The 27,023-nt window shown below is 35.3% G+C and overlaps 3 protein-coding genes across 3 annotated transcripts in view; 2 read left to right on the plus strand and 1 right to left on the minus strand.

The window, feature by feature from the left end:
* Positions 1 to 27,023, plus strand: part of LOC138709993 (whirlin-like) — a 508,846-nt gene that overhangs the window by 369,404 nt on the left and 112,419 nt on the right. The window lies entirely within an intron of this gene.
* LOC138711279 (uncharacterized) overlaps positions 1 to 27,023 on the plus strand; it is a 156,013-nt gene that overhangs the window by 57,000 nt on the left and 71,990 nt on the right. The gene's annotated exons all lie outside the window — the stretch shown is intronic.
* On the minus strand, positions 222 to 26,714 carry LOC138711142 (uncharacterized). The gene is made up of 2 exons (XM_069842492.1): positions 26,590 to 26,714; positions 222 to 5,287 (listed from the first exon to the last, which is right to left on the minus strand). The coding sequence occupies exons 1-2, from the start codon at positions 26,600 to 26,602 to the stop codon at positions 5,067 to 5,069; spliced, it is 234 nt and encodes a 77-aa protein (XP_069698593.1). The 5' UTR covers positions 26,603 to 26,714; the 3' UTR covers positions 222 to 5,066.

A 27,023-nucleotide genomic window follows, 5' to 3' on the forward strand; every position in this document is an offset into this window, starting at 1 on the left:
TGTTGGGGGTTGCAAAGAAGCAAGATGCGCGTGGAGTATTACAGAATGGACATTTTCCGCGAACAGCTGCCCACTTAAAAGTTCCAAGTTAAAAAAAAACTGTGATATAGCATTTTTGCACTAAGTTTTTAAATGACTTTAATTTCACATCTGCAATCATAGTTTCATATCAGGATTGTTTGCCTTCTCTTAGGGTTAGGGTCATAAAGAGTTATTAGAACTTTGATATAGGATTATGTTTATTACATCTTTACAGTTATGGTTTCCTTACATTAACAATAAAATTCACTTTATATTAGGACCAAAAACAAATATTTCTCTTTCACAGCTTATCATAAAGTATTTTAACACATTCTGTGGAAAAAAAAATAGATTACAGGTACAGTAAAGTAGGATCACATAATGCATACATAATGATAGTTGAAATATATATTTTCTAAATTTAAAACGAAACCTTATACTGCTATGTGTGAGCGTAAAAATTAACATGTAAATGATACCAGAATTCATAAACATATCGCGAACAAAATCACTATAAGAAAAAACACCTTTACTATGAAATCACCTTTGTTATTCAGATATTCTTGCCATCATTCTAGGATTTTAATATATTTCTTGCTGTATAACTTTGTTTTAGCTATCCACAAGCATTAATACACAGCATATTGACATATTTTTGGTCTTAAAGTTGTAGATTTGATTGTGATTTTTCGTGAAACCGAACAAGTGCTAAATCAGGACTGTATGGCGATTGACACATGAATTAAAATTTATATTGATACACGAATTAAAATTTATCTCTACGCAGGGTAAGCAGTATAAGACAATATATCTTGCCGTGGTTGAGAACAATTTGTTTTTTCTTTCTTTTGTTTTGTCACTGAGTGCACGATGTAGGTTTCGAGTGTCTTTCCTTGAACAGAACAATCGCACTTCGTGATAGAGTTAAACGTTTCTGTCTTCCCAGTGAATCGCTTTAAGTACTGATCGTGATATGCATGACTTCTGGTACAACCGTAATGCATGAAGATGCTAGTGTTATTATTAATTTATGAAAGAAACTTTAACGTTATGAGAGATAGTCTGTATAAATAAATTAGTTTGCGATAGAACTGAGTCATTATAGAGTTAAAATCTTGCAGATTACTCCGTACCGTCTCAATGAAGTAATATGATTGTATATTAACAGAAACTATAGCAACCTTTGTTGCATACAGGGTGGTTCAAAATGTTTTCGTGAAATGCTAGATGCCGAGAGATATCGCTATTTGAAATTTAAAAAAAGTAGAAATACTTTTTCTTTATTACGACTTCGTTTCAGAGATGAAATATTTTGTATACTTGTGTTTTTTGAAAGATGGGACATGACAGTTAAGCGGCCGAACTTGGAACTAAAGTGCCATGTTGCCAATATGGACTACCACGCTGCCAGCTGATGGAAGCCAGCAATTGTCGTGAAGATGGCTGACGTTAAAACATTCATTGACAATTCACGCGGACGTAAGAAAAGAATACAAAAATTGACAGAGAATCAAAGACGAAACGTACCAATGCCAACATTGTGTGCACAATAAATGTCGCCAAGCGAGCTATTAAGCACTCGATGAAAGAGTACGATGAAAGAGTAATGGAACGGAGAAAAATTCTCTCCGGCGCCGGGATTTGAACCCGGATTTTCAGCTCTACGTGCTTTATCCACTAAGCCACACCGGATACAACCCCGACGTCGGACAGAATTGTCTCTGATTGAGTTCCAACTCTTGGGTTCCCTCTAGTGGCCGCCCTCTGCACTACGTCATAGATGTCTATGAACATAGGACCGAAGTCCACACATGTGCTGAGGTGCACTCGTTATGAGTGACTAGTTGGCCGGGATCCGACGGAATATCTGCATGGAAATATCATATGTACTTCGGTACATTGAAATAATATATGAAATAATATATTAAGCACTCGCCAAGGAGAAGTGTAAGTTTGGCAACTCAACCACTGTTACCATAGCAACAGGCCTACCACGCTATGTGCCATTCAGTTGTTTTTTCCGATCGCAACGCTCCTGTCATGTCCCATCTTTCAAAAAAACAAGTATAGTGTAATAATTTGAAACACAGTGATATTATGATGGAATTTATATTACATGGGGTTGCTACTACTTAATTAGGATTGTAATAACATCAGAAAAACATTAAAATATCATTAAATACTTTGTTACTGTTAGAAAATAACCCGTTCGTACCAGCAGTATTATGTCAACATTTATCGTACTGTGGTGCCTTACCTTTGTTTACAAGATCCGTTCAAAGTGTCCTCCATCCATACCGACACACAGGTAGTAGTTTTCTCGAACAACTGATGTGACAAGTGTCAATACTTGACGTATGGACAGGTAAAGAAAGGCTGTTATACACGATAATTGAGGCCTTGAAATGTCAAAGGTGCTAAGTGCCATTTTTTTTTTTTTTTTCAGAATTAAGATTTTCACATTGATGTACCATTTCAGTTTACATTGTAAATCCGGAAAATAGGCCTAAATGTTGAAAAAAACAACTGGCAGAACTATAAGCCAAAATACAGAGAAGTTTAACCCGGTCTCGTCGGAAGTGCTGTGTAATGAATTGTGTGACGTCACACCTATGAAATGATGTTTTCGAGTCACTTGACACTTCTCACAATTTTTTATTTTTATTTTAATCAGGATAGATCAAAGTTTCTTTCTTTTTGAAGGGTACACCTAGGTGAAAATTTCTCATTTTTGTTTTAAAAATCACATTTTTAGTTTTCAGCATTAAAAATTTGTTTAAGGTATAAGGAAGCTCTGGGACAATTTTCATGCACTTACGCCTCTTCAATTGCATGTTTCGGCGGCCATTTTTAAAAACTCGTATGCTTGTGTTTATATTCACTTAAAATTTGGAACTCATTTTTATACGCTCTCGTTTTTTTTTTTTTGCACATTTTGCTTTGCTAAATATGCTATATCTGCTACAAAATTTATACTATATGAATGACTTTTTGCCAAATTTCTTTAATACATGTGTAACAAAACGTACTATCAGGATTTTATTTAAGTCTCACAGGAGTTTGAGTTTCCTAACTTTTCTGGCAGTTTTTAGAGTTGACAATATATATATATTTTTTCTTTTTTTTGGGGGGGGGGTAAAACAAATGAAAACACTGGATAGTAAGTTTTATTTAGGAGCGTTTGATAGTTATAAAAATGGAATATCAGGCAAACATTAAATTTGTAGGAATAATAGCAATTAAAAAAAATAAATTTACAAAATAGTTAATAATTCACACATTCTTAAACCAAAATAAATAAAATTTGGTATACACAATATTTGTAGTTTATAAGAAGTACAATAACTGTAGCCTACAATATTTCAGACTTCTACCTTTATTTGTTTTGGAAATTGAAATTTCATCTCTGTGTACCCTTATATGTTATGAGTAGGCCTAGGGAACGGATTTCTAGTTCCGTACCTATTTTGTTTGCTACATCCTAGACATATATGTTATTCATATATCTCTATGTTTCATGTACACAGGCTCCTCCTATTAAAATTGCACATGACCTAAAATGCCTAAATGAACCATAAAGTCCTGTAAATGCCTAAAACCTGCGTCTGTATCTGAAAAGTGTCTTTTTAGTATTTTGAGCATATTTAAAATAAAAATACCGGTACTAAAAATGAAAAAATGCCCAAAAAACTACAAAAAAGCAATTTAAAATTTGAAAACAAAAATACTGTTACTGACAGGTACTGATCTAGTAACTTCGTCCCATACTGGTCTTAAGGGGACACTCAACTTAAAAATTGCAGAAAAAGTGTCATAGAAATGAAAAATTAAATTTCTACACTAATTTACGTGACAGAACTAAATCAATACGCAGAATTCTTCCCCTATTCATTGAGAAGTCACAGTCAAATGCACAAAGCCAAAAAATAAAGAATGATAATTAAAAGTGATATTTCAATTAATGATTGATTAAAAATTGAAATATATTTTTATTTTGAAAAGTACTGTATCTAATGAGCTGAGATTTTGCATGTTACTTTCCATGTGTATATTAAACTTTTTCTCCAAATTTGAAAAAGATTGGTCAAATAGGAAAAAAGTTCCAAAATATAGCTGAGTGTCCCCTTAAAAGGTGAGGGGAGAAGATTTTACAGAATTTCCTGGAAGTGAAGTTCGTTTGAATAAGTCCATCCTCACATAAAAGGGGTAATAGGTTGTTGAGGCTAGACGAAAGCTTACAAATTAGTTTTCGCGTCAACCCCGTTATTCGAAATAAAACTGACCAATCAGCAGTCTCTTTCACTGATATGTTTTGAGTCTTCAATTCACTAGCACTCATTGTCAGCACCAGTTCTTAGTACATAAAATGGAGTATTTACTAAAATTAAAATTATTAATTGTTAATTTTATATAAACTCCTAAAAGTCCTAAATTTAATTTTATAAAGTCCTGAATATCTCTTTTTTATCACCTAGAAATCCGTTCCCTAATTGTGAGATTAATGTCAGTTTCACACAAAAAGAATTCTTTTCTCACGGAAAATAAAGTTCACGCATGCTCCCTTTTAGCGTATAGCTTTTATTTTCCATGACAAAGTCGAGAAACCAAATAAAAAGAGCCAGTCCGTCTGATTCGAGCTGCCGGATACAGTTCCATTATATTTTGTTAAAACATAATAAATTAGCGAGAGCAGTTAGTGTTCATAGATCAGTCCGCTGTTAAACACCTAAATATTATAGTATTCAGTAATAATATTAATAATAGTAATAACGAACTGCTCACGCCAATGAAGAAACATTTCTTCCTATGCTGTAGTCGAAAGTGCTTCACCCATTCCTGGGGACCCGTTACAACGTGTAAGTCAAGAATGCATGAGCTTATTTGCAGTTTATGTAACCAAATTCACGGGAAGGCCCCTCAGTGTTCGCCGTGTCCGACGACTGGTTGTGGTTAACTCTTAACGGGCGATCTTTTCCGCTCTGAATCGTAGCACTCTACTGTACATCATGTCCGTTAGGAAAGTCAAGGCTCCGTACACACGCGGGTTAGAGCTTCTCCTGCACCGCCCGGCGCAGCTCCTCCGTCGCCTTGGCCAGCTCCCGCGCCGTGTAGTCCCCCCGCTTGCTCTTGTCGTCCTCCATGCACGAGCCGCCGCTGTAGTCCTTTGGTGGCTCGGTGGGGTATCCGCCGCCGCGGGCAGACGCGAACTTGGGTCGCGGGATGCGAACTCTCTTGACGTCCAGCAGCCACGATTCCATAGCGCCACCTGCGAACAGTTGCGGCGCGGCGGGTTAACGTTGTGACGACCACGACCTCAAGTAACGGCACACACAGCTGGAGAAATAGTGCAGAGGATACGAGGCTGTAAGGGAATTAATACAGTAGAGAGGGCAAGGAATATAATAGAGAAGAGGCTATGAGGAAAACAAGAAATCGAATAGCGACAGAAGAATTGCAAGGAGGTAGCACAAACATTAGAACATTGCAAGAATAATTGAGTCAAATAATATAATAAGATAAAGTAGATGAGATAGTAGAAATATTAGTAAATACTAGTCAGAGATAAAAAGGTTTAAACCTTAAACATACAAGTAGGGTAACAGTAACGAAAGATGAAAATGATAGTAGTAGAGATGGAGGAATATATGTAGACGCGAATGTTACTATACTGCGTGTTCAGTTCAAAGTGTGTCATGGCTTCGCTGTACGCCGTCATGTTGCTAGTCGTTGAGCCTAGAGAATTCAATCTTCCTACACTTCCACAGAGGCGTATTACTTATGTGCCAGAGAAGTTGCCTAGCAAGTACGGCGTTCATTCTCAAGAGTACTTACCGATACGTACGGTAACACCTGTAGTGGCAGGAATGTGAACTGCTTGGAAACACGTACTGACGTGAGTTTTTTTCTTACTGTCGGGATATGGCGAGAGGGTTAAGACGATTACTTACGTATTTGTTGACATTAACTTCGACGGTCAACATGGACACGGAGCATTTGATTTGTATTGTGGAATGTTGCCGTACGCAACCGATGAAAACAAAAACCCTGCGTACGACTTGCCCGCGCAAAACACAGTTCGAAAGAGGTTATGGTAGCATACAGACCGTGCAGACCGCCATCTGTTGCTACGACGTTCAAGTTATACCGTACACGTTCTCAAGTTCAGATTGAACGCCTTGATTAATAGGCAACTTCTCTGACATAAAAGCTGAAACTCGCTTCAAATCGCTGACTCACAACAGTGACGTCATGACACACTTTGAAATGAACACCCAGTATAAGAATAAGGTGGACAGTAGTGCATAGTATTTGGAAATTAGAGTGAGGGAAGAGATAGAAGATCAAGAGTTGTAAATACTGTAGATAGGCAGAAGCAGGGTTAAACTTTAGATATTTGGCAGACCGGGGGAGTCATAGATGATAAGAGAAATATAAAGGATATAGGATGGAATGTAAGCAAGGTAGTGGTGGACCGTATGCAGAAATGTGAGGGAAGCCATTACCTAAAAGACGTTTGATGACAATAAATATGAATAGCAAGAGAAGAAAAAGTAAGAAGAAGAGGAGGGAAAACGGTGAAGAGAAGGAAACGGAGAGGTAAATAAGGGAAACGGTGAGGAAGAGAAAAAAACCGGTGAGGAAGAAAAGAAAACGGTGAGGTAGAGAAGAAAAATGGTGAGGAAGACAAGAAAACAGGCGAGGAAGAGAAAAACCCGGAGAGGAATAGTAGAAAACCCGCGAGAAAGAGTAGAAAACCTGCGAGGAAGAGGAGAAAACTGGTGATGGATAGAAAAAAGATGGTGATGAGAATAAACCGGTGAGGAAGAGAAGAAAATTGCGAGGAAGATAAGAAAACGACGAGGAAGAGGATAAAACCGGTGAGGAAGAAAAGAAAACGGTGAGGTAGAGAAGAAAAATGGTGAGGAAGACAAGAAAACAGGCGAGAAAGAGAAAACACCGGCGAGGAATAGTAGAAAACCCGCGAGAAAGAGTAGAAAACCTGCGAGGAAGAGGAGAAAACTGGTGATGGATAGAAAAAAGATGGTGATGAAGAGAATAAACCGGTGAGGAAGAGAAGAAAATTGCGAGGAAGATAAGAAAACGGCGAGGAAGAGGAGAAAACCGGCGAGGAAGAAAATAAAACGGTGAGGTAGAGAAGAAAAATGGTGAGGAAGACAAGAAAACAGGCAAGGAAGAGAAAACACCGGCGAAGAATAGTAGAAAACTCGCGAGAAAGAGTAGAAAACCTGCGAGGAAGAGGAGAAAACTGGCGATAGATAGAAAAAAGATGGTGATGAAGAGAATAAACCGGTGAGGAAGAGAAGAAAATTGCGAGGAAGATAAGAAAACGGCGAGGAAGAGGAGAAAACCGGCGAGGAAGAAAAGAAAACGGTGAGGTAGAGAAGAAAAATGGTGAGGAAGACAAGAAAACAGGCGAGGAAGAGAAAACACCGGCGAAGAATAGTAGAAAACCTGCGAGAAAGAGGAGAAAACTGGTGATGGATAGAAAAAAGATGGTGATGAAGAGAATAAACCGGTGAGGAAAGAAGAAAATTGCGAGGAAGATAAGAAAACGGCGAGGAAGAGGAGAAAACCGGCGAGGAAGAGGCGAAAACCGGTGATGAATAGAAGAAATACGGTGATGAGAAGAAGAAAATGCGAGGAAGATGAGAAAAAGTCGAAGATGATAAAAACGACGAGAACGATGAGAAAAACTATGACGAAGAGAAGAAAAACTATGAAAAAAAGAAATGAAAATGAGGAACAAAAGGCAGACTATGAAGAAGAGAAAAGGAAGAGGAAGAAAAGACAAACCATGCGGAAGAGAAGATAGAACGATGAGGAAAAAGAAACAGTGTGAAGAAGAGAAGAAAAACGATTAGGAAGAGAAGATAAAACATGAAGAAAAGGAGATAAAATGATGAGAAAGATAAGTATGAAAATAAGAAACACATTGGAGGAGACATGAGAAAATGATTAAGAGAAGAAAAACTATGAATAAGATAAGAGAAAATGATGAAGGACAGATTATGAAGTAAAGACAAAACTACGAAGAAGAGAAGAAAAATTATCAGGAAGAGAAGAAACACACTTTGAGGAAGAGAAGGAAAACTATGAAGAAGAGAAGTGAAACTATAAAATTCAGTATGTACGCTACACCACTTACAAAGTGCATGCAAAATTGTAACTCTCTACAATGAAAAATGCATTAAAGGCAAAATATTTTGTACTTAACTGCATTTGTCTCTTTGTCTCCCCTTAAATACAAAAGGAATTAAAAACAAAAGACGTAGAAGCGAATGTAAAATGTTAAACCTAATAAAATTACATTTATAATCTCATTTAATTAATACCTCTTAACTTGGTAAGAAAATCAAAGAATTGTTAGTGCTTTTCTATGTACTTTTAGACACAACATTTTTTTCTTATAAAAATGTACCTGTGGAAGATATAAGAGCGAGAGTATTTGAGAAAAACTGATTTCTCATGTTAAAGCCCTATATCCATTACTTCGTTTTTCGCATTGTATATGCTATATAACACATTTAAAGTATTTCACGTTCAGCTTGTGAATTAGTTGGGAAATGTAATTATTGCCTTGTTCGTTTCCAGTGACTTCAATGCACGTTTGTTGATCGCTTTAATAAAACGTAACGCTGCCTCAACTGCCGCTCGTGAACAAAACAAAACAAAGCAGCAGCGGGCAAGACAATTACCAGCCAGACGCGCCGCGGCCATAACGGTACATCGTGAGCCCCGACTGGCTGCATCAACAATGCTTCATTACACAGAAAAGTGAATATTTATTTCGCGCGGTCGCCATGTTGTCAGGAAAGTAGGGCGAAAGCGAGAGACACGAGCCTGACCTGGTGGCGCGGCCGGGTAACGAGGCCACGACCCACATGCGGAGAGACCCTCCTTCCTGATCCTTGTCGACCAAACGATGATCATTCTGCAGGGATCAGTTTTCTGAGGTGTGTTCTGGAGTGGGTGGCTGGCAAGAAATTCTCTCGTCACCCATTAGAAAGTGTGTCTTCTCTTAAGTCTTTCCTTTGTTGGTGTGTCCACATGGTCAAGGAGCTGTTTTAGTTCTGTATTAATTTGTAGGACTCCAGAGTGAGAAGCCAGCGAGATAAAATTGTCCGATTATTATTTATTTATGTATTTATTTATGTGCGATTAGCAGCCATAGGCCAATAATAGCCAGGGTTGTTGTAATTTAACCCGACCCAAAAAAACCATCAATAAAACCTTCAATAAAACCCGACACAAAACCCAAAAAAAAACATATATTTATTTCTCGTAATTTAATCAACATACAAAATATTACAAAAAGGTGCATCATATTTATTTACTATAACAATTTGTCAGGAAAGTTATTAATTAGGTAATGTTTCATTATAAAGAAAAAATTACTTTCATCAACACGGTGTTTTATTGTAGAATGGTATTAATATTAACTACATCACAATTCAGTCCTTCTTAACATGCAGAAATCTGTAGATCTTCACTAATTTCTCAGCTTTTTCCTCTCCTAACTTATTTCTTAACTTTGACCAAACAAGCCCATAGGTGGAGAAGATTCTCTCAATGGATGCAGTGCTGGCAGGGCAAGAAATTAAACTTTTCACAAAGCTAATAAATCCTGTTGGCAAGTTCCCCTTTTTTGTTGTTTTCAATTCCATTATTTTCCACCATTTTTTGGACTGAACTGTTGTACAACTGCGTCAGAAAACATAGTAGCAGGAAAATAATCAGAATCAGCAATCCTAAAAGACATAACACTTGTCACCCACTCTGGATGAATCTCTGTGAGCCAATTTTCTGCACTTTCCTCTTGATCTGCAGTTATTCTTGCCCCTCTGAATCTTGGATCTAACATATTAGCAAGATAGTGGAAGGGCAGGCTGCCAACTTAAGAATATTTAATAATAATTTACCAATCTTTGCTTATTTAATTTACCAGTTTTTGCTCATGAAGTAGTTCTTAGAATATGTTGGTTTTCTGAATCACTTAGTCACGAAATTGAACTATTTAATACCCATTAGAGAAAAACCCAATAAAACCCATAAAAACCAATTAAACCCATAAAAACCCAGTAAAACCCACTGGGTTGTGTCTTTTTTTAAATACCCGGATTTTTCTCAACCCTGATAATAGCCCAGCAGAATTGACACAATAATGCAGTATTATGTATTGAAAACAATATTTACAATGACTAGTACTCTTTTACTACGTCATACTACTTTTGACCAATAAAACGGTACAAAAGGACGTGTTTCAACCAATCATGGCTGCTTATCGCACAGTTTTATCATTTCCCTAGCATTTGTTTAATTTTATCGCTTCCCTAGAATTTGTTTTATCACTTCCCCAGCATTTGTTTCTTTGTTTGCCAACATTTCAAACTGCAAATTCTTTACAGTATTATAAAACATGCTTTACGATCGTCATTTGTTTCCCGCAAAGATAGTCAACTGAAAATGGCGGCTCCGTTCAAACGTTTTGGTGAAAGTAACATTAGTGACATGGAATTTTAGTAAGTCAATTAATATCTATTTTATTCTATTAGAGTACTTTAGTTCTTCTAATCTTTGTATACTTTCTTCTATTTTTATTACGTCACTACCATTTGTTTCTTTGTTTGATAACATTTGAAACTGCAAATTCTTTAAGTTTTCCGTTATTAATTGTTAAGAAACGCTTATAATACAAATTTAAGATTATGTGCAGCACATGTTTCCCGTTATTAATTGTTAAGAAGCGCTTACAATACAAATTTAAGATTATGTGCAGCACACGTTTCCCGTTATTAATTGTTAAGAAGCGCTTACACTACAAATTTAAGATTATGTGCAACACACGTTTCCCGTTATTAATTGTTAAGAAGCGCTTACAATACAAATTTAAGATTATGTGCAGCACATGTTTCCCGTTATTAATTGTTAAGAAGCGCTTACAATACAAATTTAAGATTATGTGCAGCACATGTTTCCCGTTATTAATTGTTAAGAAGCGCTTATAATGCAAATTTAAGATTATGTGCAGCACATGTTTCCCGTTATTAATTGTTAAGAAGCGCTAACAATACAAATTTAGGATTATATGCAGTACACGTTTTCCATTATTAAATGTTAATAAGCGCTTACAATATAAATTTAGGATTATGTGCAGTGCACGTTTTCCATTATTGAATGTTAAGAAGCGCTTACAATGCAAATTTATGATTATGTGCAGCACACGTTTTCCATTATTAATTGTTAAGAAGCGCTTACAATACAAATTTAAGATTATGTGCAGCACGTTTCCCGTTATTAATTGTTAAGAAGCGCTTACAATACAAATTTAAGATTATGTGCAGCACATGTTTCCCGTTATTAATTGTTAAGAAGCGCTTACAATACAAATTTAAGATTATGTGCAGCACATGTTTCCCGTTATTAATTGTTAAGAAGCGCTTACAATACAAATTTAAGATTATGTGCAGCACACGTTTTCCATTATTAAATGTTAAGAAGCGCTCACAATACATATTTAGGATTATGTGCAGTACACGTTTTCCATTATTAAATGTTAAGAAGCGCTTACAATACAAATTTATGATTATGTGCAGTACACGTTTTCCATTATTAAATGTTAAGAAGCGCTTCTAATACAAAATTAAGATTATGTGCAGCACACGTTTTCCGTTATTAACTTCACACTATAATCAAACAAGAACCTAACTTACATACCTAATGCCTTAATCATTTTGCTGATAGTTAAATTCTGTGTACTTTATAGGCTATAATAAGCGCAGACAATGTTGTACGTGTTTTAACATTGTGAAATCTTAGCCTCAACTGTACCACCCCTACTTGTCTGTTAAATTTATCAGCGGGAATGTTTGACAAGAAAGCGAAAGGCTATTCCACCAATTTAGCTGTTATCCCGTTATTCGTAAATTAAATATATGTCAATTTTAGAGGTGTAACACAATTTTAGCACATGAAATCGCTCTAGTTCTCAATGAAATTATGTTTTATGAATTAAAGGAAACTAACTAATTTCCAGTTCTCAAGAAAAATACTTATAAATAGTTGATGGAACAGCCCCCATATGTTCGATGCTATTTTCTTAACCTGAAATCCTCTGTAGAGATATACTGTTATTGGCGTGCTAAAGATATGTCTGGAGATAGTCGTCATTTTCCTGGCATTCAGATACCAAGTAAAGACACCCTGTGTACCAGGCATTACACCGCCTATTCCGTGACACTCGGAAATGATAGCGAAGTGGGAGGTACAAGCTTTCATTGAGGATGTCTGGCAGCGAATGTTTATGTTTACACGTAAATCTGTCCGGTGTTTGTTACAACAAACTGAACTACCAATTGTATCACTGGATGAAAGTAAGAAGTTGCGTGTTTTTACAAATAAAAATTATGCAGGAACTGAAGCCAGATGCTGGGAAGCACGTAAATTATTGCATGCAGTTCCGGAGTTTCGATCACAGAAACAGTCACCCTTGACGGTGCAGTGGCCAGACCCGGCCAAGAGTGATAAAATCCTTAACATGGCGACTTCCAGGAAAGAATTAAAGCTGTGGGTTCCGTGTCCTAGATTTTTGGCATGTAAAAGAACCCTGTCCCTGAGAGAAGACCATGAGCAAAATTTGTCGGCCATTTCCTCTAATTATGTTGCAAAAACGTATAATCAAAATTTGTTTGAAAAGGCGACTGGATCATCCAACAAATTTGATCCATTCCGAATTTAATGTTTTTAGAATTGACCAAATTTATAAATACTCTTTAATGAAATTCTGTCATAAAAATAGAATGAAATTTGTAGCTCAGCCACATGCTCATAATACAAGACGAAATGAAATTCTTAAATTAGTTGAACCTAAATGCATCACATCTGCTGGTTTACTACACAGTACAAATTATGGTCCACGTCTATATAATTCGATAATAAAATTTCATCCAGAATTGACTACTTTAAGCAATGAAATTTTCAGATCCAGAATTAAAAAATTTATATGACAGACTTCCCTGTATATATATTATGTACCATGTATTGTAAAACAAAATTATTTCTATCCTAAGTGTATTTTTCTATTTTATCTTGGTTACTATATCAACATGACCTGCACTAATTATACTACTAATAATAATTTAATATTAATCCATCAATCTCAACATCGTCTCTTTTTTTCACTCAGTTATTACTAGTATTATTATTTACTAATTTTATTATCATCTTTATGTGAGCTTTTTTATTAAGTATTTTGTCTACAAAGTATGTATATCTATGTAACGGAACTGTCCCCGAACACGAGCTTTGCTCTTTCGGGGTATTTTAATGTAACGTTTTTATGTATATGTTATTATTAAATAAAATCTAAATCTAAATATAATGTAACATACACACAGAAAAATAAGCACTAAATCAAAAAGAAAAATCAAGAATAAAATGTAAATTTTCGAGGACAGTAACCTAGCATCCTCATAAACATCTAACTCACACTTGACTAACCTAAACTAACCTGACTTAGTTTTAATTTATGTAAGTTTAGGTATCAGATTTAATAAAGAATGGAAATTACCAATTACCAATTTCTGGCCCACGTTGAATTTCCATGCTGAGTAACCTATGTAGTCGAAAGCGTCGTTAAGTAAATACTACTGCTTCCATTCTAGAGATGAAGCATGATTCGGCATAAGTAACAAAACTAAGAAAATGCCTAATATCAGCAAGTGTTAAATTTCCTTGGTAACCAAATAAAATGAAGAGGTGCCTATTTTCAATACTCAATGAATTAGCCATTCTCGAGGTATAGAAATTTCACACCTAACCTTGCGTTGAAATCTCCTAGAAACAAGTACCGCAATTTCCTGGACATCATATATATGTATACAGGGTGTATCACGAGGTATTGACTGTCACTTACGGAGCTTATTTCTGAAGACATTTTGAGCAAAAAATGTCATATAAACATTTGTCCTAATCTCAATATTTTCACAGTTACATTAATTTGAAGTTGTTAGTAAAATACATTTTTTCTTGTTTCAAGGGTGAAAGAATATTACAAATAGAGAATGAACTATTTAGACGTATCATTTCTTTAATTGGCTAGTGTTCTGAAGCTAAAAATGTGTTGTTAATTGCTTTGTACAGATATTGTTTTTCATTTTTTAACTAAACATTACATAATTCTTACGCACTTATCACAAAAATTGTTACAAATCATACGACTTTAGGGACTTGATTCTTTACAGTTTAATTATGCACCCTGATGTACAGTCTTGAAGAATTTACAAGAGTAGCGTGATTTGTAACAATTGTTGTGATAAATGCGTAAGAAAAATGTAATTTTGTAGTTAAAAATGGAAAAAAAAATCTGTACGAAGCAACTATGGAATTGACAACACATTTTTAATAAATCTAATAAAACAAATAGATATATACATCATAACCTAAGATAAATAAATTATATCACTGACACCACAAATCAATATGAAAGTCCACTGCAAGAATGATGGATGTCACTTTCTTGTCGAAAATGAACCAAGATTGTCAATGCATAGCTTAAGACATATAGAATGTACATAGAGAGTTATATGGCATTAACACTGATAGTCATTGTCCAGTAATGATCGGAAAATCACAGTTAAGCTTTGAGCGCTAAGCATTTCAAACTTTCAATTGCTTCTCCTGCAAAATGTATTCCAAATGACATCCATCATTCTTGCAGTGAACTCTTCATATTTTATTATATTGAACTGCTTAAGTAAACAACTATATTCAAAATGCAACAACGTCACTACTCAAAATTAATAAATTTAAAGGAAATCAATGCAAAAATAGTTATAAATATTCACGTGAATAACCCAAAGAACAAGAATAAATACCAGAATAATACATGCCATGTTGAGTATACGAATAAAGATATAGGGTGCTATTCATAGACATTTCGCTAGCCCGGGCTACGAGCGTGCTAAACAGGATTCATATCATATCACATCGCTGACTCTGGTTTATGAATACGAAAAGCGTTAGTTCGCTGATCATCCACCGAAAGCCCGCGCTAAGAATGTCTGTGAATACGGCCCATAAAGTATAAGCAGCCGTAAAAAGGATTAAAAAATTAACGTATATATAGTTAATCATAATCAACCAACCAAATTATTTAATAGTCTAATTTCACCTAATAAATTCAATGAAGGCGGAGCAGCTATATTACAAGATCTTGTTAAAAATCATCATATAGTTATTCTAGGTATAAATCCCAATAAACCCTTTCAGAATACTAGCTAATTAAAGAAATTATACTCCTGAATAGTTCATTTCTTATCTGTAATATTATTTTATCATTAAAGCTAAAGAATAGGAGTGTATTTAAACTCCAAACTTTCTTGGGGAGAGCATGTTGATAATGTTACGGGTAAAGCATGGAGGGCACTTCACTTTATTATGAGAATCTTGAGAAAGGCTAGCCCCAAATCGAGGGAAATAGCATATCTAACGTTAGTGCTACCGTTAATGGAATACGGAACTACGTGTTGGGATCCCTATAGAATATATCAGATAAATTCCTTAGAAAGAATCCAGTATAGGGCAGCTAAATTTGTTAAAGGTAAAAGAGAAGATGGAAACGATACGATAAAAGAACTTAAATGGGAAACTTTGGAAAACAGACGTAGGAAAACTAGAATAACATCATTGTATAGAGCACATCTAGGTCAGAAAGCATGGGTAGACATAACGGCTCGGTTAGAAAAGCCAACGTACTATGGTAGAAACGATCATGATTTTAAAATCAAATGTAGGAAACAGAAAACGGATGTAGGTAAATTCTCATTTTTAAATAGAACTATAAATGATTGGAATGACCTACCTGCAGCGGTCTTTGAGGGCTGTCCTTCCTTAAGGAGATTCAAGAATAATTTAAAAAGTTGTGTATAAAGTGAAAATTAAAATTAAGGTGACATTTAACATTTAATTTTTTAAGGTGACATGTATTTATCTAGCCTGACGAGTTACTTCCTTGGTTTGAATTGTAAATTATTTAAAAATAGCGTGTAAGAGGGCCTTAGACTAGAAATGTTTAGTTTAAATGTAGTTCTGTTTATAAGTATGCATAAGGATGTAATTATTTGACTTATTTGAACTGTTGTATCAGTGAAGCGAGGTGAGTCAGTGGAGTTATGGTTTTACAGTGCAGTGAATAGTTCCGATCAGTGATAATTTATAGCGTCAATGAAATGTGTTCTATAGTGTCAGTGAAATGTGTGCTAAAGTGTCAGTGAAATGTGTTACAGAGTGTCAGTGAAATGTGTCCTAAAGTGTCAGTGAAATACGTCATAGTGCCACTACAGGGAGTGAGATGAGAGTAAAGTGAAAGACTATTGAAACTTATGTAGGACCTATACATAATTATGTAGGTTGTGTTGTAAAATTAGGTATTTTATTTTATGTTTTATTATTATTGTGTTAAATTGTATTGTGTATTCTTATTGTATTGTGTATAAAATTGTATATGTGTTGTAAATTGTATTGTGTATTGTAGATTTTATTGTGTATTGCTTATCATTTTATTGTGTATTGTTAATATTGTATATACCACTGCCACCGGGTGCTTGCCCACTTGCAGTGCAAATAAATACATACATACATAATGATATGTTACAAATAACTTCAAATTAATGTAATTCTGAAAATATTCAATTTAGGACAAGTGTTTATATGGAATTTTTTGTTCAAAATGTCTTCGGAAATAAGTTCCGTAAGTGACGATAAATCCTCGTGAATCACCCTGTATATATTATAAAAGGGGCATGTGAATATCACTGTATAGTCTACCATAAAGTGGAGAAACGTTTCTTGCATGCATATTGGGATGCCTATACCATACCAAACTTCACCAGAAGTTCAGCGATATCCCTATCAATATCCGCTCCTTGTGATCCTCTGTACCAGCTTGATAGGTTTGTAACATGGTTACTGAAACATCTTGCATGACACCACTTCTGCTTCGCCGTTGAAAGATGCATTCGCGTGTGTGTGCACAAGAAAACGGCATATTGAGTTTTTCATTATGATGGTATAGAGCAGTAGTATTCAATCTATGGTACGCGTACCCTACGGGTTACGGGGGTACGCGGCGTTGTATCAAGGGGTACTAATCTTACTGATTACGTATGTAAAAATGCTGACATATTGATTTTATTATACTTGTTGATAGTTATTGCCAGGCTTCGAAACTTTGGACCCGATACAATAAGTTTACTGTGCTTGTACTATAGGTTGTTGACTCGCTGCAGGTAGTGAAAGGTAGAGATGAGTTGAGATCGGTATGGCATAGTTGCGCCCCGCGGTCAATTGGGAGGCCTAGGCATGGCATAGTTGCGCCCCGAAGAAATCGGGTAGCAGAATGGACATGGCATAGTTGCGCCCCAAAGAAATCAGGTAGCAGATGGGACATGGCATAGTTGCGCCCCGAAGAAATCAGGTAGCAGAAGGGACATGGCATAGTTGCGTCCCGATCGGGCATAGTACACACGAAAATGATTGTCATAATATAAACAAATTACTTAAAAATATTACAGTGATAGCTGCATTGAAATCAGGTAGGCCTAGCATATGATCAATTTTGCTATTTAAAATAACACTTTTTTATCAATCACACACAATAAATGAACTGCATTTTTTGTTTGTACATCGATATCTTAACCCTACGGTACAAGGTTTCGAAAATTGAAACTTAGAACTATTGTGAATTATTAACTCTTTATCCTTTTCACTAAACTTTAAATTAACCTCACTATACGCCACAGACGGTGTGAAAATCACTAATAAAATGTCAAGACTGCTAAGGCCCCATATTCCAACGGCTCACTCATTTGAATGTGTTAGTTAATAAAGTACTGCCAACTTCATGGTGTTCATTTTAACGGTTTCGATAATGAATATTAAATCGAACAAGAAATCAATAAGGTTGGTTGATCACGAGGCTCAAGTTTCCGTAGTGTCTTTTTCTCTACATATTTCATCGGGGCGCAACTATGCCATGCCCCTTTTTACTACCTGAGGGGAACGGAGCGCAACTATGCCTATAAAACAGGGACCCTTTTTTATCTGCTGCATCTTATCTGACCGTGGGGCGCAACTATGCCCTGCCCGTTGAGGTAACAACGTTGCTATTTAGAGTAGAGTACGGTAGTATGGGGAAACACACATGTACATTCTGAAAGTAAATATACATTACACAATGCCAATGTCAAGAGAATACGAAAAGCATTTATTCTCCTGTCCTTTATAAGAATTTGTGATTAATTATACACAGTGTTAATGGTGGAAATAAACATGTATCAATTTTAATATCTTCATATATCCTATTGGTCGTATTTAGAAATTGCAGTTACAGTACCGAATTGCAATGTACTACAAGATACATTTTCAGTGTCTCAAACGTAAATCTTTTTCGGTTATCTGCCAAACGCAGATTGTACTGTGAAAAACTGCGCTCTACGTCACATGACGTGATAGGAGAAAACGAAAAAACCTAACATCATTGCAGTCTCTAAGAGACAGTCCTTTATTCTCGGGTGACTCTGTGTCCGCCGTGGCGAGAACGTGACTCGCGAGACATTGTGGGTCGCAGTTATAGCTGTGCATTTCGCTTGCTTCTAACCTCCACCAACCCCCACCCTCTCACTCACTGGAGTCAAACTCCGTTCCATTTGTATTTGTCTCTGACCTGCGAGTGGCATATGTCTGTCTCGAAACCATGTACGAAAGTTCCAAGTAGATGGGAGGACGCATTTATTTGCTGTCAATATGATGAGAATATTAAATGTATGATTTGTTCACAAGTATTACGAGGAAAACGGTTGTATAACAAAACGGCATTATACTACATGTTACTGATGAAACATTAAAAGGTTAAGTGTTACTGTTGTTATCATCATCATCATCATCATCATCATCATCTTCATCTCTGTACGTCAACCCTTTTTCAGCAGATGTACGAATAATGCGGTTAGCTCTTCAATTTGAACTCACTGATTTACAATGTGATGTTAAATGAAAGCTAGATGTAAAGACTTGACAAATGTTGAACTTTCAAATCTTTGCCAAAAAATAAATATCCGAAACTTCGTTCTTTCGCTTGCTCTGTTGAAGCCATGTTCTCTACAACTTACGTTTGTGAAAAATTATTTTCAACAATTAAAATAGTAAAAACCAAATTTAGATCACGACTGACAGACAAATACCTTCGTGATCAACTACGACTGGCAGTAAGTGACATAATTCCTGATTTTGAAACTTTGTCGCAGAGACATTCTGAAGACAGTTAATTTTAGGTTGTGATAATGTGTCCTATGTTTTCTTGTTCATTTCTTTCTTCGTTACACGTACTAAACATTAGTTTGAAGCCTTTTACTGTATAAAATTATATTTAAGTGCTTGACGTAAGGAAAATGAAAATCCGTTAATAAGTCAGACAGTTGCTTCACTTCCCCTTCGGGTGTCTGCCTCCCTCCATAGGTGCTATGCACGTTGCAGGTTACACAGTGGCTCGGCGCACGATTACATTTTCGCCACTGCTGCTCTATGTCTACTAATTTGCTATTTAAATTACACAATGTTCCATATCCGTTATTTTTACATAACATTGATTTCCACTCCGGTTTTACACGTTCAGTAACCGGTGTACTTGGTGTCTCATTAATTCTCTGTGTCATTTCCACAATTAATTTGAGGGCTTCCGGCATCTCTTGCTCCGACTTTTCTAACCGTGTAATAGTTTCAGACACAGTTTGAAAATAGATTTGTATGAAAACCAAATTATTCGTCAGAACCTTCAAATCTAGAACGTTTTTCTTTGCGTACGTTTTGGCATTCATTCTACAGTACTCCACTCACTGTAGTCTACGCTTACCACTATACTCAGTACGCCGTTATGCGGATTTCCCACTGAACTGCTCTATTGGGTCCGAAGTCTCGAAGCCTGGTTATTGCATTGTATTATAGTTTATTTTGCAATATCAACTCTTGTTTTTCCTTGCTTCAATACCATTTTGCGTAAATTATTATTATTATTATTATTATTATTATTATTATTATTATTATTATTATTATTATTCATAGGTTAAGGGTGTTTGAGAATAAGGTGCTTAGGAAAATATTTGGGGCTAAGCGGGATGAAGCTACAGGAGAATGGAGAAAGTTACACAACACAGAACTGCACGCATTGTATTCTTCACCTAACATAATTAGGAACTAAAATCCAGACGTTTGAGATGGGCAGGGCATGTAGCACATATGGGCGAATCCAGAAATGCATATAGAGTGTTAGTTGGGAGACCGGAGGGAAAAAGACCTTTAGGGAGGCCGAGACGTAGATGGGAGGATAATATTAAAATGGATTTGAGGGAGGTGGGGTGTGATGATAGAGACTGGATTAATCTTGCACAGGATAGGAACCGATGGCGGGCTTATGTGAGGGCGGCAATGAACCTTCGGGTTCCTTAAAAGCCATTTGTAAGTAAGTATTATTATTATTATTATTATTATTATTATTATTATTATTATTATTATTACAGCAATAACTACAACAATAATAATATATTTTTAGTACATCAATCATAGTCTTTTGTTAATTTACATATAATGGCAATGCAGTTTGGGGGTACAAATATATTTTGAGGGTACGCTAGCAAATAGATTGTATACCACTGGTGTAGAGCAGATTCCCACATGTTCATCTTCTCGCTCTCAAAACGATCCTTCAGTTTTAGGACAACTCAACAGCTATTCTATCGGAGAAGATGACATTGCGGCACCTGTCAAAAGGAAAGTCCTCGTTGAAAAGTAGTTGAAATGCTAAATTAATTTTCACCTTTACAAACCAGTTAGCGTGGGTAGCCTAAATTACCTCGGAAAGTAAATTCCGTGTAAAAACTTGTTTGAACGCGCTAAAATACGGTTCAGCGCCTACTTCAGCATTCCAACAAATAGTTCAGTCGGTACGCCTCTATTCCTTTGCAGTCTGACTACTAACACCACTATTATTACTACAGATACTACCAGTAATGTTACTTATGTGAGGTTCGTGGGTTCAAACCTTGCCATGATCGACGGATTTCAAAGGGATTATGCTGATCACACTCACGTTACTACAGCTTATATTACTGCCAACACCTCTACTGCTACTAACACTTATTATTATTATTATTATTATTATTAGTATTATTATTATTATTATTATTATTATTATTTATTTATTTATTTATTTATGTATTTACTGTTTCCTCTACTTCTATTAGGTCTTTTACTGCTAATAACATTTTATTATTATTATTGACAGTTTTCTCTACTACTATTACGTCTTCCACTGCTACTAACATTTCCTTTATTATTATTGACAGTTTCCTGTACTTCAATTAGGTTTCTACGGCTACTAACATTTCCCTTGTTATTATTATTGACAGTTTCCTCTACTTCTATTAGGTCTTCTACGGCTACTAACATTTCCCTTGTTATTATTATTGACAGTTTCCTCTACTTCTATTAGGTTTTCTACTACTACTAACACTTCTTTTATTATTATTGACAGTTTCCTCTATTTCTATTAGGTTTTCTACTACTACTAACACTTCTTTTATTATTATTGACAGTTTCCTCTATTTCTATTAGGTCTTCTACGGCTACCAACATTTCCCTTATTATTATTGACAGTTTCCTCTACTTCTGTTAGGTCTTCTACGGCTACTAACATTTCCCTTGTTATTATTATTGACAGTTTCCTCTACTTCTATTAGGTCTTCTACGGCTACTAACACTTCTTTTATTATTATTGACAGTTTCCTCTACTTCTATTAGGTTTTCTACTACTACTAACACTTCTTTTATTATTATTGACAGTTTCCTCTATTTCTATTAGGTCTTCTACGGCTACCAACATTTCCCTTATTATTATTGACAGTTTCCTCTACTTCTGTTAGGTCTTCTACGGCTACTAACATTTCCCTTGTTATTATTATTGACAGTTTCCTCTACTTCTATTAGGTTTTCTACTACTACTAACACTTCTTTTATTATTGTTGACAGCTTGCTCTACTTCTATTAGGTTTTCTACTACTACTAACACTTCTTTTATTATTATTGACAGTTTCCTCTACTTCTATTAGGTTTTCTACTACTACTAACACTTTTATTATTATTGACAGTTTCCTCTACTTCTATTAGGTCTTCTACGGCTACCAACATTTCCCTTATTATTATTGACAGTTTCCTCTACTTCTATTAGGTCTTCTACGGCTACTAACATTTCCCTTGTTATTATTATTGACAGTTTCCTCTACTTCTATTAGGTCTTCTACGGCTACTAACATTTCCCTTGTTATTATTATTGACAGTTTCCTCTACTTCTATTAGGTTTTCTACTACTACTAACACTTTTATTATTATTGACAGTTTCCTCTACTTCTATTAGGTCTTCTACGGCTACCAACATTTCCCTTATTATTATTGACAGTTTCCTATACTTCTGTTAGGTCTTCTACGGCTACTAACATTTCCCTTGTTATTATTATTGACAGTTTCCTCTACTTCTATTAGGTTTTCTACTACTACTAACACTTCTTTTATTATTGTTGACAGCTTGCTCTACTTCTATTAGGTTTTCTACTACTACTAACACTTCTTTTATTATTATTGACAGTTTCCTCTACTTCTATTAGGTCTTCTACGGCTACCAACATTTCCCTTATTATTATTGACAGTTTCCTCTACTTCTGTTAGGTCTTCTACGGCTACTAACACTTATTTTATTATTGACAATTGTGTCTACTTATATTAGGTCTTCTTCTGCTACTAATACTTCTATTGCTATTTTCTGTTGCTGATACTTAGAGATGGTAGGTTTTATCAATTTAAAATTAAAAATTTATCAATTTAAAAACGGATTTAGTAATTTATAGCATTTCTGATGTTACAATTTAGTATTTTTCAACGGTTTTGGATGTAATATTTCGTATGGATAGTGTGGTGGTAGAAATTCAATGTCATTAACTTGTTAACAACTGCATTTTCTAGATTTTCCAGTTGAAATTCTTGAAAATAATAAATGCAAGTAAAGTAATATATAAAATTAACAAAAATAAATATCAAGCAGGTCACATTCTTGTACTATTCATACTGTAAAAGAGGTAACTTGAAGGGGTGACCAGACTATTCGACAAAATGTAAGAACCTGTATGTAACGGTGCTTTTAGATAGATTATGTTTTTTTTTTACAAATTACTTAAAGCCTCATAAAATGTAATTCCGATCTTATTTCGCATAAACACACAAATTTCGCATTTTTCCTTCAATTTCGCAGTTTATCGCAGATTAAAAAACTACACTAATATACAGAGGTGTGAAAATTATTAGAATAATATTAATTTTAAAGGTTTTTTTAATAGTTCCTTCACAAATATTCATTGAATTGATGAATATTGGTATATAATATTACTATACTAATGTAGGATATATTTACTACTAACAATGCCGGAAAGCATTGTTGTACATTGGTATTTTTCTTATTTTACAATTGTTATGGGAATTCAGAAATTATTATATTATGTTGGCGGAATTGGAAACATAAAAAATTAAACAATGCTTTAAACAAATTGTTCTTTGCGTCTACATTGTTGTGAAGGTTCAAATGAACGTATACATCTGTTTTGTGCATATAATTTTTTATGTTTCCAATTCCGCCAACATAATATAATAATTTCTGAATTCACATAACAATTGTAAAATAAGAAAAATACCAATGTACAACAACGCTTTCCGGCATTGTTAGTAGTACATATATCCTACACCAGTATAGTAATATATACCAATATTCATCAATTCAATTAATATTTGTGAAGAAACTATTAAAAAACCTTTAAAATTAAGATTATTCTAATAATTTTCACACCTCTGTACTTAACGTGCTTTTAAACATAAAATTACTTATTTTGACAGCATCTGGGTACATTTCGCATTTATCGTGATTGCGAAAATCTTCCATCTCCACTGATACTTCTACTAATGCTACTGACACTGTTACATCGGCAGCTACACCGCCACTTTTTACACAATCTTTCGCTGCTGTTCGCACCAGTAGGCCTACTTAAACCCACACTGTACAGAATTTGTATTCACGCTAATACAGTATACGATATTCATTCCAGCCACGTATTTAGTCTGTCGCTTGTTTATTTGAACTTAAAGAGAATATCATATCAGACAATTGCTAGTTTTCTTTGACTTCTGTTGTGTTTGAGTACGACAACAAGGAAGAAAGTTCAAGCTATTCCAGTAGCATCGAGACAGTTCGCACCGGAAGAAGGGGTAATGACTTCGAGTCTTGTACAAGGCCATAGTAATTAGCAACACCTGGAAGGCTTATCTCGTGGTTGTGTTGTGTATCGACCACATATCTCTCAGCTGAGATAACGCTGGCTGAGGACTTGGAGGTGTCAGGTTTGATGTTGCGTGGAGACAATGGATACTTTTTTTTATTTTACTCTGCCATAATTCCAGAATGGCTCCTAGACTTTCTTGTTTTATTGTTCATTATGTGAAAGTGAAATTAAGTTTTTCTTCTTTCTTGAAGTAGGACTCAAGATCTCATATCAACAATCTTAACTCTCCTTTCTTTTTTTTTCTGCTTTCGTACAACGTTATATTTTCTATTAACTTCAAAGTTGTAATGTTATAGTCCTTTAAATTAAGCACCACATATTATTGTAACTTTTTCTTTCTGTACATTTCATGTGTAGTCATTATTTCATCATATGTAAGTTCACTAACCTGATCGATATTGATTTTATATGCAGTATATTTAAGTATTACTGTTAATATTGTTAGTACTGAGAAGAAACCGCCTAATGAAGGTTGCACTAGAAAGAAAGTAAACAGGAGAAAGATTTTGGGCAGAAGAAGATATCAGATGATAGACGACATTGAGATATATGGATCATATGCAGAGACAAAGAGTAAGGCAGAAAATAGGAAAGATTGGAGGATGCTAGGTTTTTCAGAAAATTATGGATGAATGAATTGGTTATGGTGTTCGTCATTGATTTGTGTAAACAATAGTGAATCATTAGCGACAAGCACATATGACAATATTAAATCAACAATAATACAGTGATAAACGGCTCTGATTGGTTGAGATTCAGCTGATTAATACACTCCACTCGAGAATTAATACACAAGTGAAATAATCGTTAAAATATCTCCAGTTAGTTTTTCAGAACCTTCTTTGTTATTATCTATACTTACTTAAAAATGGCTTTTAAGGAACCCGGAGGTTCATTGCCGCCCTCACATAAGCCCGCCATCGGTCCCTATCCTGTGCAAGATTAATCCAGTCTCTACCATCATCCTACCTCCCTCAAATCCATTTTAATATTATCTTCCCATCTATGTCTCGGCCTCCCCAAAGGTCTTTTTGCCTTCGGCTTCCCAACTAACACTCTATATGCATTTCTGGATTCGCCCATACGTGCTACATGCCCTGCCCATCTCAAACGTCTGGATTTAATGTTCCTAATTATGTCAGGTGAAGAATACAATGCGTGCAGTTCTGTATTGTGTAACTTTCTCCATTCTCCTGTAACTTCATCCCTCTTAGCCCCAAATATTTTCCTAAGAACCTTATTCACAAACACCCTTAATCTCTGTTCCTCTCTCAAAGTGAAAGTCTAAGTTTCACAACCATACAGAACAACCGGTAATGTAACTGCTTTATAAATTCTCTCAGATTTTTTGACAGCAGACTAGATGACAAAAGCTTCTGAACTGAATAATAACACGCATTTCTCATATTTATTCTGCGTTTAATTTCCATTTCGTACAATGTTCTAGTCACGGAACAAAATCATATACTTTGTATTTTCGGGATTTACTTTAAAACCTATCGCTTTACTTGCTTCAAGTAAAATTTCCGTGTTTTCCCTAATCGTTAGTGGATTTTCTCCTAAAATATTCACGCCATCCGCATAGACAAAAAGCTGATGTAACCCGTTCAATTCCAAATCATCTATGTTATCCTGAACTTTCCTAATGGCATATTCTAGAACGAAGTTAAATAGTAAAGGTGATAGTGCATTTCCTTGCTTTAGCCCGCAATGAATTGGAAAAGCATGAGACAGAATATGGCCGGACTTTGCTGTAAGTTTCGTTGAGACAAATTTTAATTAATCGAATTTAATTTCTTGGGAATACCAAATTCAATAAGAATGTTATATGAAACTTCTCTTTTAACCGAGTCATATGCCTTTTTGAAACTCTCGTTTTTTCTTCAAGATCAGTCGAAAACAAAAAATCTAATCAGTAGTCGATCTGTTACGCCTATTATATCTATATGACGGCTATTTAAGTTTCGATTTAAATTCATGTATTTATTTTTCAATAAACAATAATAATTTGAATGTAGAATAGTCTCCTGTACAGAATCTGCCCTTCAAGTCTCTAAGGGGTGATGCCAAATTGACCTGAATTAGAGGTAAATCTTCAATTTTCTGCTGATAGTCGTACCTGTTTCCGCCATATTTGCAGTCCAACGCGTTCCACAACTGACAAACTGTTCGTTATCACATGAAGTGTTCCACAATCAGACACGCAGTAAGCTCAACTGGATTGTGTTTATCCACGATAAGTTGCTTAACGCGTTCAGACTTGAAGATAAAGGCGGGATTGTTAATTTATCTGTGCTTGCGATTATGACATAAGCACGCAGCTGACTTTCTAACCGCAGAAGGATACAGCCTCACCTTGTCTCGGCCTGCTCTTTAATTGAAGCCAAGACCCCAGTGCTCAGTGGCATCCATAATTGCATTGTGCTGCGCTACTGGGTACTAATCCTCCACAAGTCTCTCGTTGTCGCTATTTTTATCAGTTTTGTTTGTTTTTACTATTAATTTATAAGATTGTTTCATGCTATCTTAAATACTGGATTTTCTGCCAAATTG

The sequence above is a fragment of the Periplaneta americana genome, chromosome 12 (genome assembly GCF_040183065.1).
Source record: "Periplaneta americana isolate PAMFEO1 chromosome 12, P.americana_PAMFEO1_priV1, whole genome shotgun sequence".
Classification (NCBI taxonomy): Eukaryota; Metazoa; Arthropoda; class Insecta; order Blattodea; family Blattidae; genus Periplaneta; species Periplaneta americana.